Source organism: Canis lupus, chromosome 2 (assembly GCF_011100685.1).
Source record: "Canis lupus familiaris isolate Mischka breed German Shepherd chromosome 2, alternate assembly UU_Cfam_GSD_1.0, whole genome shotgun sequence".
In the NCBI taxonomy this organism is placed as follows: Eukaryota; Metazoa; Chordata; class Mammalia; order Carnivora; family Canidae; genus Canis; species Canis lupus.
In genome coordinates, this window is record NC_049223.1 from 15,352,339 (window position 1) to 15,367,332 (window position 14,994).

The 14,994-nt window shown below is 34.9% G+C and overlaps 1 protein-coding gene across 1 annotated transcript in view; it reads right to left on the reverse strand.

Annotated features, from left to right (window-relative positions):
- Nucleotides 1-233: 233 nt before the first annotated feature.
- Nucleotides 234-14,994, reverse strand: part of LOC119876050 (WW domain-containing adapter protein with coiled-coil) — a 38,893-nt gene continuing 24,132 nt past the window's right edge. Inside the window, exons 5-11 of the mRNA XM_038529925.1 lie at nt 13,307-13,552; nt 11,696-11,818; nt 10,438-10,586; nt 7,177-7,295; nt 5,519-5,705; nt 4,411-4,538; nt 234-2,116 (exon numbers count right to left, since the gene is read on the reverse strand). Coding sequence (XP_038385853.1) covers nt 2,047-2,116; nt 4,411-4,538; nt 5,519-5,705; nt 7,177-7,295; nt 10,438-10,586; nt 11,696-11,818; nt 13,307-13,552 — 1,022 coding nt within the window. The 3' untranslated portion in view covers nt 234-2,046. The remainder of the gene's footprint in view (nt 2,117-4,410; nt 4,539-5,518; nt 5,706-7,176; nt 7,296-10,437; nt 10,587-11,695; nt 11,819-13,306; nt 13,553-14,994) is intronic.

Sequence of the window (14,994 nt, forward strand, 5' to 3'; positions counted from 1 at the left end):
TACATCACAAATTGCTCACTTCTTTCCAGGAAAGATACAGGACTCCACCAGTGAGAGTTCTAGCTTAACATTGCTCTTTGGAGTTTCATTTACATGCACTAATCAAGCCCAGTAAATGTTAACAATCTTACAGGTATGAACATTTCATGATGATATAATTTGACATTTGTCCTTTCTTACATTTTATAAGTATGCTCAAGTTACAATTAAAAAAAACAAAAAACAAAAAACAATTTCCAGTCTAAGATTTTTAATTCCTCTCAATTACACTGGAACATTTTTTGTATTTTAGAAAATCTCATTCATACTATCACTTACAGTTTACTTTTTAAAGTTTATTGAAAGGTCTGAGCATTATCGTCTACACTTTATATATGCTTAAAGCACAAGAGCAATTTTGGAATTTTCACATCCAAAAATGCAAGAACATTAATGTCTAACATCACAAAATAAGCCCTTGGTGCTGGCAGTTCTGAAAGCACATAAATACATCTGCCTCAACAGCAAAGAAGTCTCTAAATCGGGTAAGATTTTGAAATTAAGATTAAATTTCCTGCATAAAGAAACCCTTGTGATTTGATATCATACTGGCAGTGTCATGTTAATAAGGCCATGTGACCAATATTTTAGAAAAGAAAAAAAAAGCCAAAGTAATTTTATAGTAGCAATAGTTTCTTTTTTTATTTTAATATACTTTAGGAAACAATATACAAAGCTGAGCTTTCCCACCATTTCCAGATAACAGAAGGAAGCTCCAATTACACAAATTTAGCGTTTTGTGATGGCTAAGAACAGCAGTCAGCACCAGACTTGAACAGTTAGCTACAACACAAACATCCTTCAAAATGAAATGTCCTAATAGCAAGACAGGTTAAACCAGGGTTTATAACAAACGACAACCACTTGGGAAGTGACTTAATCATTCTTGTTGAATGTCATATTTCATTAAATATCTTATACACAATTTCCTGTTAATATGCTTTAAACAAAACCTCCCTTAAGGAATTATTTCAATTAAGTATAAATATTCAACAAGAATAGTTCTGATAAAGAATCCCCAGGTAGTTCAAATTCTAATATGCATTGACCGAAGGAAAAGAAAAATAACAATTTTTTGTTTGTTTTAACATGTTTATTACAACAGATACAATTCACATCTGACTAGCTTTGTTTCCTCTTTCCCCTCCCACAACCATGTTCATTGGGCCATTTCCTTCTATTTGAGCAATCAATGTACTTTCAGCACACATGCCCAGCAGTACTTTTAAGTCCATTCTTACAGGGTGCAAATGGATTTCAATAATTTATACAAACAAGTGGGTTATGCTCAATCACTGCAATTTTAAGCTACTGTACACAGGAATGAAAAGGTTATAGAAAAGTGCCATAGCAACAGTGCCTTAAGAAAGGAGAAAAAGAGGAGCCTTAAAAAAAATGGATAAAATCAGATCAAGGATTTCAGAGGAAATGGAACACACGGGAAACGAAAAACATTTCTCTGCAAAACAAATGGAGAAGCACTGCTCTTGATCAGGTGCAAGTGTGGAAACAGTTGTTTCATGGTATTTTGTACACTGCCCGTATGGTTCAAAATCGTATCCTTTAGACACAGATCGCCTGGCGCTTGCACTGAATTTTTGAAAATGCAAGATTTCTGAATGATAAATTAACCCCCCAAAATTTTTTTTTTAAAAAAGCTAATTTTGCAGACAGGTTTACATGTAAAAGGCTAGGTATTTAGCCACCTCAGCATCGATTAGTTTTGGATGTCTAAGCTCTGTTACACATGGCTTCCCATGGCTTCACTCTACAAAACATATTTACAAGGTGAAGAATACATCTACAAGAAATCTACATTTCAAGGGTTTTACAAATCAATCTTGTATCTTTCCCCTGAATTGACTCTCACAGACCCCGTTCCCCTTGTCATTTCCTTTGCCCAGCTTAACGGTCCAAAGTCTACTTAAATGCAGCTCAAAAATGTTAAGATTGGGCAATAAGATTTACAGTTCCTGTACGCAAAACCATGTGCAATTATTCACATCTTCACACCATGAAGGAATTCTGATTTTTTAGCTTTTCAAGTTCCTTAATTTGTTGTCTCAAAAATAGTATCCTGGGGGGGAAAAGAAAGGGCATTAGAACTTGTGTGGTTCATGTAAATGAAACAGAAAAACCAAACAAAACTTTAACTACAAAAATATCTTTAAAAGATAAAATGAGGGCAGCCCGGGTGGCTCAGCAGTTTAACTCTGCCTTCAGCCCAGGGCCTGATCCTGGAGACCGGGATCGAGTCCCACGTCAGGCTCCCTGCATGGAGTCTGCTTCTCCCTCTGCCTTTGTCTCTGCTGCTCTCTCTCATGAATAAATAATTTTTTTTAAATAAATAAAAAATCTTTTAAAAATGTTAAAAAAAAGATAAAATGAATAACTACAATTAAAACTAAGAAATTAAAAATGGATTGGTCTAGGGGACACCTGAGTGGCTGAGTCAGTTGGGTGTCCCAACTCTTGCTTTTGGCTCAGGTCATGATCTTAAGGTCCGGTCCTGAGATCAAACCCCATGGCAGGCTCTGTGCTCAGCAGGGAGTCTGCTCTAAATTCTCTCTCCCTCTGCCCCTCCCCATCTCAAATAAATAAATATTTAAAAATAAATAAATGTGTTAGTCTAGAGTTAAGACAAAATGACCAGTGAATGCATGAAACACTAGGATGACAAGAGTTAGAATGTCTCCTGGTTTTCTAACAATTTCTCAATTAATTTGACTATAAAGACTGATTTTTAAAAATGTCATTTACTGTATCACCACAGATACACACAAAAGGCAGCACATATTAAATATGAGACACATATTTTATTTTATTTCTTTATTCATGAGACATACAGAAGCAGAGACATAGGCAGAGGGAGAAGTAGGTTCCCTGCAGGGAGCCTGATGTGGGACTTGATCCCAGTACCACGGGATCACAACCTGAGCCAAATATGTTTTCTAGGCCACAACAGAATAAGCCTAGAATAAACTAGGTGCAAGAGGCTAATCATTTTGAAGAACAGATTCTCAATATAAACATAGGCTCATAAAGAAAGCTGAGTCAAATTCCAATTAACAAGCATATTTAAAACAAAAAATAAAATAAACTCCACGGCTAACTAGGTTTCCATGAACTTCATAAACCTTCCATGAACTTCTGACCCTTCTTTTCTATGGAGTATGATATTTACTGCCTGTACCAGTGAAATAGGCATAATTATATAGTATTTATAGCTTGGTAATCAGTGTATACTGTTGTCAATAGTTGGGGCAGCAAATAATTTCCTAAAAGTCAAATCACCTGTCTTATTAAGCCAAAATGTAGTCAAGTTTTATGTATGTTTGAAGTCCTTTCAGAGCAATCATAAACAAATCCCAGTTGATATTCAAAATACAACTCCAGAGAATTTAATAAAGGATTAGACAAAAACAGTTTTCAATTTTTACTATAAATGCCAACTTGGTATTTACTAAATATTTGTAGATTCATGTTAAGACTAACTCTACTTGTGACCCAGTGACTTATAAAGATAGGATGTGAGAGGCCCTTAAAAATTTGTCCTTGATTTTATAAGACACATGTAAAAAATATCTGTCCTATTTACTTGGATGTAGATATCCTTGCTTGAGTAGGATACTAGATTAAAAACTGAGAGACAAGAAGAGTTTAAGTGAAAACACCTGAAACAGATATACTTGCTAGACAATTAAATTTCCAAGGGATCTTGGAAAGATCCAAAGACAATGTTAACAGTGATTTGAAATTTCAACTGAAACAAGTATGGCCAGCAACCAAATACTACCCTCAATTGAAGAGGAGACCCTTTATAATTAGTTGCTGTCAACTGTGTTAACAGTTGTTGTTAACATTTAGTTAACATTATATGTTAACAGTGTTATAACATTTCACTATTTAAATACTATTGTACTTTACAGAGTTAGAAGACAAAAGTCTAATGAAGCATCTACCTGTGAGTTAGAGAACTAAAATCTAGATGCCATTACCATTCACCAGGATTATTATTAAATTACAAAGTGTAATCATAGTGTGGGGCACCTGGGTGGCTCAGTTGGTTGAGAGTTCAACTCTTTGTTTTGGCTCAGGTCATGATCTTATTATGGGTCTAGAGATCAAGACGTGTTATCAGGCTCCACATTTAGTAGGGAGTCTGCTTAAAGATTCTCTGCCTCTACTCCCCCCCCACCCACCTCACTCACTCTCTCTCTTAAATCAATCGTTTTTTAAAAATGCAGTTACAGTGTTATGGAACACGTTCTATCAAAGAGAACTTTAAATTTCAGAAATGAAATTTGATTTATATTCTTCAGTCTGATTTAAGATATACTAAGACAAAAACTTTGTCAGTGAAAAACTTACCTTTGCTCTCGCAAAGTTGCTTGAATTTCACATACTCGGACTAAAGATCTTAAATTTTTTAATTCAGTACAAATTTCTGACATGTGAACACTTCCCATATTATGGGCTTCTTCTCGCAATCTTGATGCCTATAATTAAAGAAATAAAGATCACATACATGCCACAATCACGTACAAAAAAAAAAAACAAAAACCCCAAAACATTAAATTTCTGACAACTTTGTACCAAGATTACAGAATAATCCGCCTTTAAATCCACAAAAATGATAGTGAATCTAAGGGAGAAAAAGGATTTTCTTTAAAAAACTGTCTAATGGTGGAAAAAAGGTATTTTTCCAAGATTTCCCCCTTCAACTTCTGGAGGATATAGTATTTCCAATTTTAGTATTGCATAGCACTAAGGATAGAAGAGCTCATGATTCGTGGTTAATAAGATGCTGAGTCAGCCAGAGTAAAGTTCAGGTGTAACAATGTTAAAAGGGACTTCACTGTATTCTGATGTCATAAGATATGCAATATTACCTCTGTGAACTTAGAGAAAATTTCAGACAGTCAGTAAGCTGCTAAAAGGGAGAAGCCAATGGCAGTTAATTGGAATGTCCAAAGGTCCCTCATTCCAAAGCAAAACTGTTTTCTAACTTCTACTTGCTAGTCTAGTGGAGAGATAGAAGAGTAATAGTATGAACAAGTTCTAAAACTATCAGAGCAGCTGGCTGAGAAGCATCCTGGCTTTAAGCCTCATAACTATTCTAACTGGGTGACTTTGGTATATAATTTATTTGGTCTTAAGGGTCTTCAATGGTAAAATGGGAGAACTCATCTGCACTGCTTAACAGTTTTGAGAAGTGGAGAAAATAAAGCACTCAGCACAGTGCTAAATGCTGAGTATATTAAAATATTTTATGTGAAACCATAAAAAGTTATCTCATAAATGCCCTAAAATAAGTGCTTACCAAATATTTAATTTAATGCACTGACTATAGACAAACTAATTAGACATTACTTTAAATGTAGCTTAAATTCAGTGATCTAGATTAGATTTTCTAGAAGAAATTATATTTTGTCATTCATCCAAAGGTAAAACATCTGCTATGAATCATGTAACATACTTGCTTCTCTGCATGATCTGCAGGCCATCCTTGAACATGTTTTATGAGATTTTCATTGAAGTGTGCTGCTAGCGTAGGTGTTAATGAACATGTAGGTCGGGCAGATGAATTCTGTGGTACAACTGTTGCGTTTGATGCATTACTACTAGAAGTATGATTTGGACCAGGCGATGGACTTCTCTGGCTACTGGAAGAGAAAAAAGAATTGAATGTATAGTATATTTTAAAAAGGAGATACCTAAAAATTGTCAATATCTTCTATTAAATTAAAGATATCCAAATTCCTAAGAAAAATCTGTTATTTTAACATCAAATACATAGAATTTAAAATCCAAAGTGTAGTTATATATCATGTACTCCTTAAACACACTTTTGGGAGGAAAAAGGGCCCTTCTAAGAACACTAATGTCAGTTAAATTTAAACTAATAGTGCTCTTCAAATTTGACAGCAGAACCTGTGATTTTGTATACCAGAAACACTATTCAGAATGTAACTAAGAAATGGTCATATTTTAACAGTTGTAGATATAAGGCACAACTGAGTATTGCATCTTAAGTACATGTAGATAAAGAGGGGGAAAAAAATCTATTGTCTTTGTTTAGTGTCAGAACAAAATACTGAATCAGAGGGTAGATAATGTGAAGCAAAATACAGGCATTTTATTGGACAGCAACAAATGAGTTTAGTGGCAAAATAAGACCCAAAATGACACTCTGAGATAAGTTATCTTCTTTTAAAACTGTATGGTTTGGCTAGGGTTTGGGGATATGGTGGTAAAAACCAAAACTTTAATCACCCAAGTTGATTTCCTACCTGCTTCACCAGACTTGGCTCTGAATGAATTTCAGTTATTTCCAAAAACTAAATCTCCCAAAGGATGAAGAGTTTTCATCACTGAGGATATTTAAAATAATACTGCAGCCTCTAAAGACAATTTAAAAGAAGTATTTCCCAAAAATGTTCTGAGCAATGGCAACATTGCTGGAGTAAGTAGACAGCTTCCCAAGGTGATTATTTTGAAGGGAACAACTCTCATTTGGATGTAAAAGTTCTGAAATGCTTGTTTAGAAAACAACAATAAAAACAACAGTTGAATTATTTTGCTACCTCATAGCAAGAAATCAAAATAGGAAAATCAATCAAATGAAAATCATTTAAAGTTGTATTTGTTAATTAACAAAGAAACATGTAACACAATACAGCCCTATCTGACAAGCACTCCACACAGGGGTCAAAATTGAAGCTCTTAGGAAAACCTGACACATACCAGTTGAGAAATAGTATTTCCCATTTTTGGATTCAGCAATACACTCATATCTAAAACTGCTATGAGGAGGTTAAAAAATGATGTCATTTCCAACAAGTATTATAAAATCAGGTGCCCTCTTTGTACAAGTATGACATATTGTTACTCCTATCATATTCTATTAAGTAAAATCTGAAGAATGACTTTCTTCAAAAAATAAGCTGGCTTCATTACTAGAGACAACAACCTACTTGGAGTAAGATTTGACTTTGTAAATCTTATAATACATAAAACTTAGGCTAACCATGGATTCTTACAAGATCAAGTTCTATTATACATATATTTTTATAATATTCAAACAATGCAGCATGCAACATTAATGAAAAAATATTTCAACACACATGAACTTACTTTGAGCGCTGAAGACTTCGAGGAGAGACAGGTTCATGACCTTGCTGTTTGTCAGCAGTTACAGGCTGCTGTGTGGCCGATTGTGAAACCGGTCCTTGCTTAACTACTGGAGTACTAACCTGAAATGTCAAAATCTGGTGAGACAGGCTTCTATTATATGCATAAATACCATGGAAAGTACATAAAACCAAAAGTACTATCAATGTGAAGTCTCTTATTTCTATTCTTTAGTAATTTTTAAGATAACATGAGCTGTCCCCTAATTGTTTCATAATTATTAGTGATATAGACATATTTAATTGTGTAAATCATGGTCATCCAGGTCCCCAAATCCATACACCCCTCCAAATCTAGTTGGATAGTCTTAAACTCTGAAAAATCTAGAGACTTCAAGAATTGCAGTTAGATTAAGTTCCCAAAGTTCACAGTTAGAAGAGCCACGTTCATTTTGAGACTAACATAGAATTTCTTCATAAAATGGCCCAGAAGACTTTAAGATTACTTTTTGTAAAGCAGAAGAACACAAACTAGTTCTCTAATGTTGAGCCCAGTTTTCTTTCTAATACACTAAGATAGCTCCTCTGATTCAGTTATTTTTATATCAGTAAAAATTAATGTTACTATATCATACAAATACAGCTGCTCAAATTTAAACCACATATGCAGAGCGTATAGATTGGTCTACCAGTGAATGAGTCAACACTGGAGTGGTCTTCAAAGACATGTTACCCTACAGAGGTGGAACAAGAGGACCATGATTGTCAGTGAGGATATGTACACTACACATACTTACATGCCACAGAAAAAGAAAACAAGTACTTTTAAACACAAGCCCCGAATTAAGGCACGAAGGCAGACAGCCATTTGTGATTAAGTCACATCCTCCAATAATAGTTTTGTTTTTTTCTTCTTTCTTCCTTTTTTTTTTTTTTAATATTCCCCCAAACAAATCTGGATAGCCTGGCTACATAAAAATCATTTTTATAAGCATTTTTATAAGGTCTACTTAATACTGAATTCCCACTTAAAAAAAAATTTGATGCCCATATACATAAGGGATTTGAAATGCTAATCTTATAACTGATTGTAAAACTTTACAATCACTTTTAGTCATTATTTATTGTACTCCTAAGATACTACACCCTGATGAGTTTTAAGCTCTAAGAAGATCTCCTTTGTTGAAACAATTTTTTCCTTCTCTCACAAAGTGCAAACAGTATGAAATTGCAGAATAGACTAATTTCTTTTTAAATTTTGAGTTAAATGTATCAATCCAGACTGACCCTAAAATGAGTTTAGATAAATGACTTAAATAGGGAAGGGATAAGCTAAGGAAGACCTAAAAGCTGTCCTAGCATCAATTTCAAGTTATCTTTCAATACGTTTTTATTTTTAGGCTTCTGTGAAAAAGCCTAAAGCTTTAAGCCTTAACTTTATTTCAATATAAAATTTTGGCAAGACCCCTGGTTGGCTTAGTAGGTAGAGCATTCGACTCTTGGATCTCAGGGTTGTGAGTTCGAGCCCCACAATAAGCGTAGAGATTGCTTAAAAATAAAATCTTAGGGATCCCTGGGTGGCGCAGTGGTTTAGCGCCTGCCTTTGGCCCAGGGCGTGATCCTGGAGACCCGGGATCGAATCCCACGTTGGGCTCCTGGTGCGTGGAGCCTGCTTCTCCCTCTGCCTATGTCTCTGCCTCTCTCTCTGTGTGACTATCATAAATAAATAAAAAATAAAAAAAATAAAATAAAAAAAAAAAATAAAATCTTAAAAAAAAAAAAAATCTTCAGGGGATTCCTGGGTGGCTCTGCGGTTTGGCACCTGCCTTTGGCCCAGGGCCTGGTTCTGGAGTCCCAGGATCGAGTCCCACGTCGGGCTCCCTACATGGATCCTGCTTCTCTCTCTGCCTGCCTCTCTCTCTCTCTCTCTCTCTCTCTCTCTCTGTGTGTCTCTCATGAATAAATAAATAAACTCTTAAAAAAAAAAAAAGTTCCTTCTTAAAAAAAAAAATCTTCAGCATAAAGGATTGAAATAGCCTACTTTTTAACTAAAAAGAATTTCTTAAATTTACCATTAAGAAAAAAAACTGCAATTTGTGCATATACCAACTTCCAAATCTTTTAATGTTTTGCTGGTAATAGGACTACAAAGCAAAGAATGAGTATGACTAAGATTTGCTTAAGAAATTTTGGGTAAGGGATACCTGGGTAGCTCAGCAGGTAAGCGTCTGCCTTCCACCTAGAGTGTGATCCCAGAGTACTGGGATCAAGTCCCACATCGGGCTCCCTGCATGGAGCCTGCTTGTCCCTCTGCCTGTGTTTCTGCCTTTCTCTGTGTCTCTCACGAATAAATAAAATCTTAAAAAAAAAAAAAAATTTGGGCAAGACTCAAATGATATAGTATAAAATCTGAAGGCAGTGTTGTTAAGGTCTGGTTTATATTCCAGTAAGAAGAGACCAGCAATTTTCTAACGTCTCTGAGGAGCCATTCATGCAAACTTTTGCTTGGAGAAACACAGGTAGTATAAGCTTAGTAAAATGGATTCTGTGTTCAGAAAGACCTAGGCCTTAAATTCTGATTCCACCACAAAAACTGGATTTAACTGAAGGCTTAATTCTCTTATCTATTAAATGAAGCAAATAGTAGTTGATTCTCATGATGTGAAGTTAAATATAATACTATTAAGCTCTTAGCACAGAAATGGATTCATTTCTAAAATAAAAGTATGGGAGGAAAGCCACTGGAAAACAGGTTATATCTTTTAAAAAGTTAAAAAACTCTACAAATATTAAGACAATTATTTTATCCTTCTTTATCCCACTCTTCCTCCAGGTCACAAATCTCAGCCAGTAAGAGAAAACAATCAGCGTATAAAAGTAACACATATGATGGGGGTGCCTAGGTGGCTCAGTCAGTTATGTGTCTGACTTCCCGGTACTAGGATCAAGCCGCCAGTGAGCTCCCGGCTCAGCAAGGGGTCTGCTTCTCCCTCTGCCCTCCCCCCCCATACCCTCTCTGTAAATAAATAAATATAATTTTTAATTAAAAAAATGTTTAAAAGTAGCATAGATGCAACTCCCTCTAGAGTCCTCAATTTACTGAGACTAACCTGCATCTAAGCTGACCCATCATTCACTCCACCACTACTACACGTTCTCAAAGAGGGCTTTTCCTACAATAGAGAGTCTAAAACATTAAACTTGTTTTTCCAGAAGTGAGTGCTTTCGTGCTTTCTTTTCCAAATTTCCCTCAAAAGCAACATACCTTTGGCTGTGATGAAACAGGAGGAGTACTAATCAAAGGTTTGATAGGGACTGTGTTAGTCTGAGGTGTGCTTATTCTTGGAGACACATACGATCTTGGGGATGATGCATCAGAAGTTAAAGACATTGGAGACTGATTAGATGGCTGAGCTGTGAAAAAGTAAAGCAATTAATTAATTCCAAATAAACCAAAACTTCCGTAATATATATGTAGAGGTCTTTCCATCCCTCTACATGCCCCCTGAACACCAGACAGAACACTTAACTGTTTAAAGTCAGAATCTGAAATACTCACTGGAGTCACGGACTAAAAACGAGCTGTGAATTAGAGAAGCACATCCAATGTATGCCTCCTCCAACCTGTTTTTTCAGGCTGAAGCAAGAAGGTAAGCCTGAACTATTCTCACATGGAAGGCATCCTCACCATTCTTATTTGTTCTTTCTTATTCTATATTTAGGCCTGGTTATACCCCTTTATCTCCTGCCTCATGAGGATAACCAGAGAGTTAAGTCTTTGCACTATTATATTTCAATTTCAGAATAAGTGTTTCTGCTCAGTTTATTAGTTTTCAGAATTGGGGCAGGGGGACAAGTCAAAGTGACCAATTCATTTCTTCTTTGTTCCTATATATGCCTCTTTCCATTGGAGGTTTCATGGAGAAGAGAAATAGGTAATTTAAGACAGGACTTGAGCATTTCTGTATCCTGTGGTCAGTCAAAAATCATTAAACATCAAATGTGAACCAAACCAACACTTAAAATATATTCAATGTTTCATAAAAATTGAGGACCTATCAGTTTACACTCAGCTTTAGAGTACATTGACAACTTAAAGTCTGAATTAAATATGTATTACAGATTTAATGGCAATACTGCAAGATAAATGTCAATGTTTGCCTCATCTGGAAAAAAAAATACTGTATATACTAGTGTTAGAAAAAAAAATCATCAAACATCAGGGGTGTTTGAGTGGCTCAATAGGTTGGGCATCTGCCTTCTGCTCAGGTCATGGTCTCAGGGTCCCAGGATTGAGCCCCACATTAGGCTCCCTGCTCAGCAGAAAGTCTGTTTCTCCCCGCCCTCATGTACATTCTCTCAAATAAATAAATAAATAAATAAAATTAAAAACAAATTACAGGATCCTGTAAAACAAACATCAAATTGTTATAGCTAGTCTCTTCAGAAACCAAAAAGTTTTACCATGAACCCCCTGCTCCAAATTAATATACAATTCTCACAATACCTAAGAAAATGAATACCTTGTGTAGAGAGCTGAGCAGCTTGAGAAATCAAAGAAGTTATGTTGAAAGCAGATGGTCCAGCAGTAAGAAACTTATGAATTATAGACTGCAATGAGGCTTGTGTCACAGCTGCTGTAAGAACTAAACACATATCTTAAATTAAAATAAAAACATAGTGGCACAGTATGGTATTAGTAACAACTTGAAAACTAAAAAAACCCCAAAGAAACTGCAGTGTTTCAAACTAGAACTCTCAAAATAAAAATCTGTAAGATGGTAATAAAATGGGTCCAGAGATAGGAAATGATCAGAGGTAGAAGAAATTTAATGGTTTTTTTTGTAAAGGAAAACAGTAGTTTTCCTTTGCATTAAAATTTGTGTTCAATTTAAGAAACTCCGGAGACTTTTTAAAAACAGTAAAGAGTGTTCCCTGGAAATTCTGATTATACCAGAAATCTATTCATCAATAGCTAAAGGGCTTTTGTAGGTTACCTGAAATTAAAAAGATAAAGGGTAGTTATTTCATGTGAATGCTTTACTAAACAAGGTGACCATTAAAACCCTACATTAGGGCAGCCCAGGTGGCTCAGCGGTTTAGTGCCTGCCTTCAGCCCAGGGCATGATCCTGGAGACCCGGGATCGAGTCCCATGTCAGGCTCCCTGCATGGAGCCTGCTTCTCCATCTGCCTGTGTCTTTGCCTCTCTTTCTCTCTGTGCCTCTCATGAATAAATAAATAAAATCTTTAAAAATAAAATAAAATAAAACCCTACATTAATACCCACTCCAACAATCTTTTAAAGAACAGACATTAAATAAAAGAAGCTAGGTAATTTAGGAACATCATTTATTTTCAAAGATCCTTTATTATTGACATTTTCTTATGCTATCATCTCTTCAAACTGCATAAAGTCCTACTTTCCCTAGTAAAACATGTACCTATCAAATAGAATGGCACAGTTATCTTAAGAGAATAAAATCAAAATGCAAGAAAGTACAGTAAGAACAAAATTATTGACCAACTAGCGTGAAATAGCTCCATTTTTAAGATAAAGGAAGAACTTAACCATTTAGCACTACTGTTAAATATATTATGTAACAATGTACACATACTGAAATGGACTATTCTAAACAGAAAATTTTAAAATGCTCTTAAGACTGTTTGAATTTGAATAGCTTGTCAATTAAAACTATATCCACTTTTATTCAGACTTCTTTGATGTTGCTAGCTAAATAGCATACTGAAAAGCAAAGTTGGAATTAACAATATGCTAGAATTTAAGTGTTTTTATATCAGTTTTTAGAAATGCTCTTTAATTAAAAAAAAAAAAAGACATTTATTATACACATTAAGCAGACAGAATAGCTTTATCTCCGGTAAATACCGTACACAGCAAGTCTTGAAAAATATACAGAGAAAAAAAAAAAAAGAAAAATATACAGGAAAAATCCAAGTACTACTAACTTAATTACAATACCAAAGGTTTTCAACAACCATGAGGTTATGATATGAATTTCAAAGAATGACGCTCAAATGTGAATTTCAAAATGAAACAAAAGACCACTCCTAAATTGGGGAATTTACTAACGACACGAAGCAAATAATAATAATAAAACTGTTACCAATTTACCTTCATTTATTTTGGATATGTCCACATTAGAATTATTAAGTTGCAGCGTGGCTTGCAAAGCAGGAAGCAGCTGTCTGAGAAGGTTGGGGTCCTGAAGTAATGGAGGTATCGGTGACTGTGGAACAGGAGAAACAGGGATTGCTGACGCAGATGTTGGAGGTGCAGATGTGGGATTCAGTCCAGAGGCAGAGGATGTGGAAGGAGTTGTGCAAGAATGTGATACAGATTTGTCTCCTGGTGCAGACTCTAAGTAAAAAGGAGATAACAAGGCTGAAAAAAAACTACTTGGAGAAAACTAGAACCAACATCGAAAGAGCAACTTTCATGTGCCAAACACCAAAAAAAACTACTTGGAGAAAACTAGAACCAACATCGAAAGAGCAACTTTCATGTGCCAAACACCCAACTCAAGTAATTTCATTCCATCTTCCCAAGGTGACACAGGGAGGGGGCTCAGTAAAGATCTACCTACTTAGAATAATAGGGTTAAGTATTTTTATATCCCAATTTCACAGGTGAGAAAACTAAACAAGAAAGATTATGTAACTTGCTTGAAATCACAAAACTTGGTAAAGCAGTGATTCTGCTATATTCATGTCTGATTCTAAAAGTCTCATGTTCTGTTTACTGGTAATGCTGTTTCAAACACAGTTATGTATTAACTACACGTTCAAATAAGCTTCTATTAAGATAAAGGTACAATACAATTCTCCTGGACTTAATTTAAGGTGAAAATGTTTATGACCACAGTAAGAGCCCTCCAAAACATGACAATGACCAGAAAACAAATCAGGATTTAACACCATGGCGAGCACCTCCAATATAGGCTACAGATCAGAAGAATGAAACTCCAACTTTGAACTTTCATACTTAACAATTGAGTTTCCAGATTACATACTTTCCTTCTATAAATATATCTATTTGTCACATTTAAAACTTATTAGCACTAGAAATGATGCTTTTTTAATAGCAACCCATCCACAATACATATATTCAGTATTTTAAATAAACCAAAAATAAATAAATAAATAAAACATGCACGGAAAATGGTCATTATCTGAAAGCTATAATTGCAAATTACATATATAGAGTCAATGCAATCGCAATCAAAACTCCAAAAGCATTTTTGGCAGTATTTGAGAAGTTGATTCTATTAACTTATTTGAAAAAGGTAAGGGCTAGTACGGCCATGAAGTTCATGAAAAAAAAAAAGAACACAGCTAGTGAAATGTGTCTTGCCAGTATAAAAACTCACAATTGAAAGAAAACCAATATAAGGTCGATTAAACTTCTGTTATGTGTCTTTAGAACTAGAAGATGAAAACAAGAAGGTATCTTTGACATCTAGACGCAGAAAACTACAAAAAGCAAACCAATTACATTCAAAGCACAGATAAGTATTCTAAGGAACTCCTATAATCAGAAAAGACAAACTACACGAAAGAAAAATGAACAAAAGATGAAATAAAGACATTTCCCAGAAGAAACTGGAATGGCTTTACAATTTTTATAATAATACAATGCTTGTTTCTATTTTAGCACAAAACTAGAAACAAACTAAATGTTCACCAACAGAAAGATGAACACTGTACTTTCATACCATGGAATATTACTAATATAATAACTTTAAAGAAAGAAAAAAAGAGGAACAGAGGACCTCTGGATAAAAATATTAAAACAACTAATCA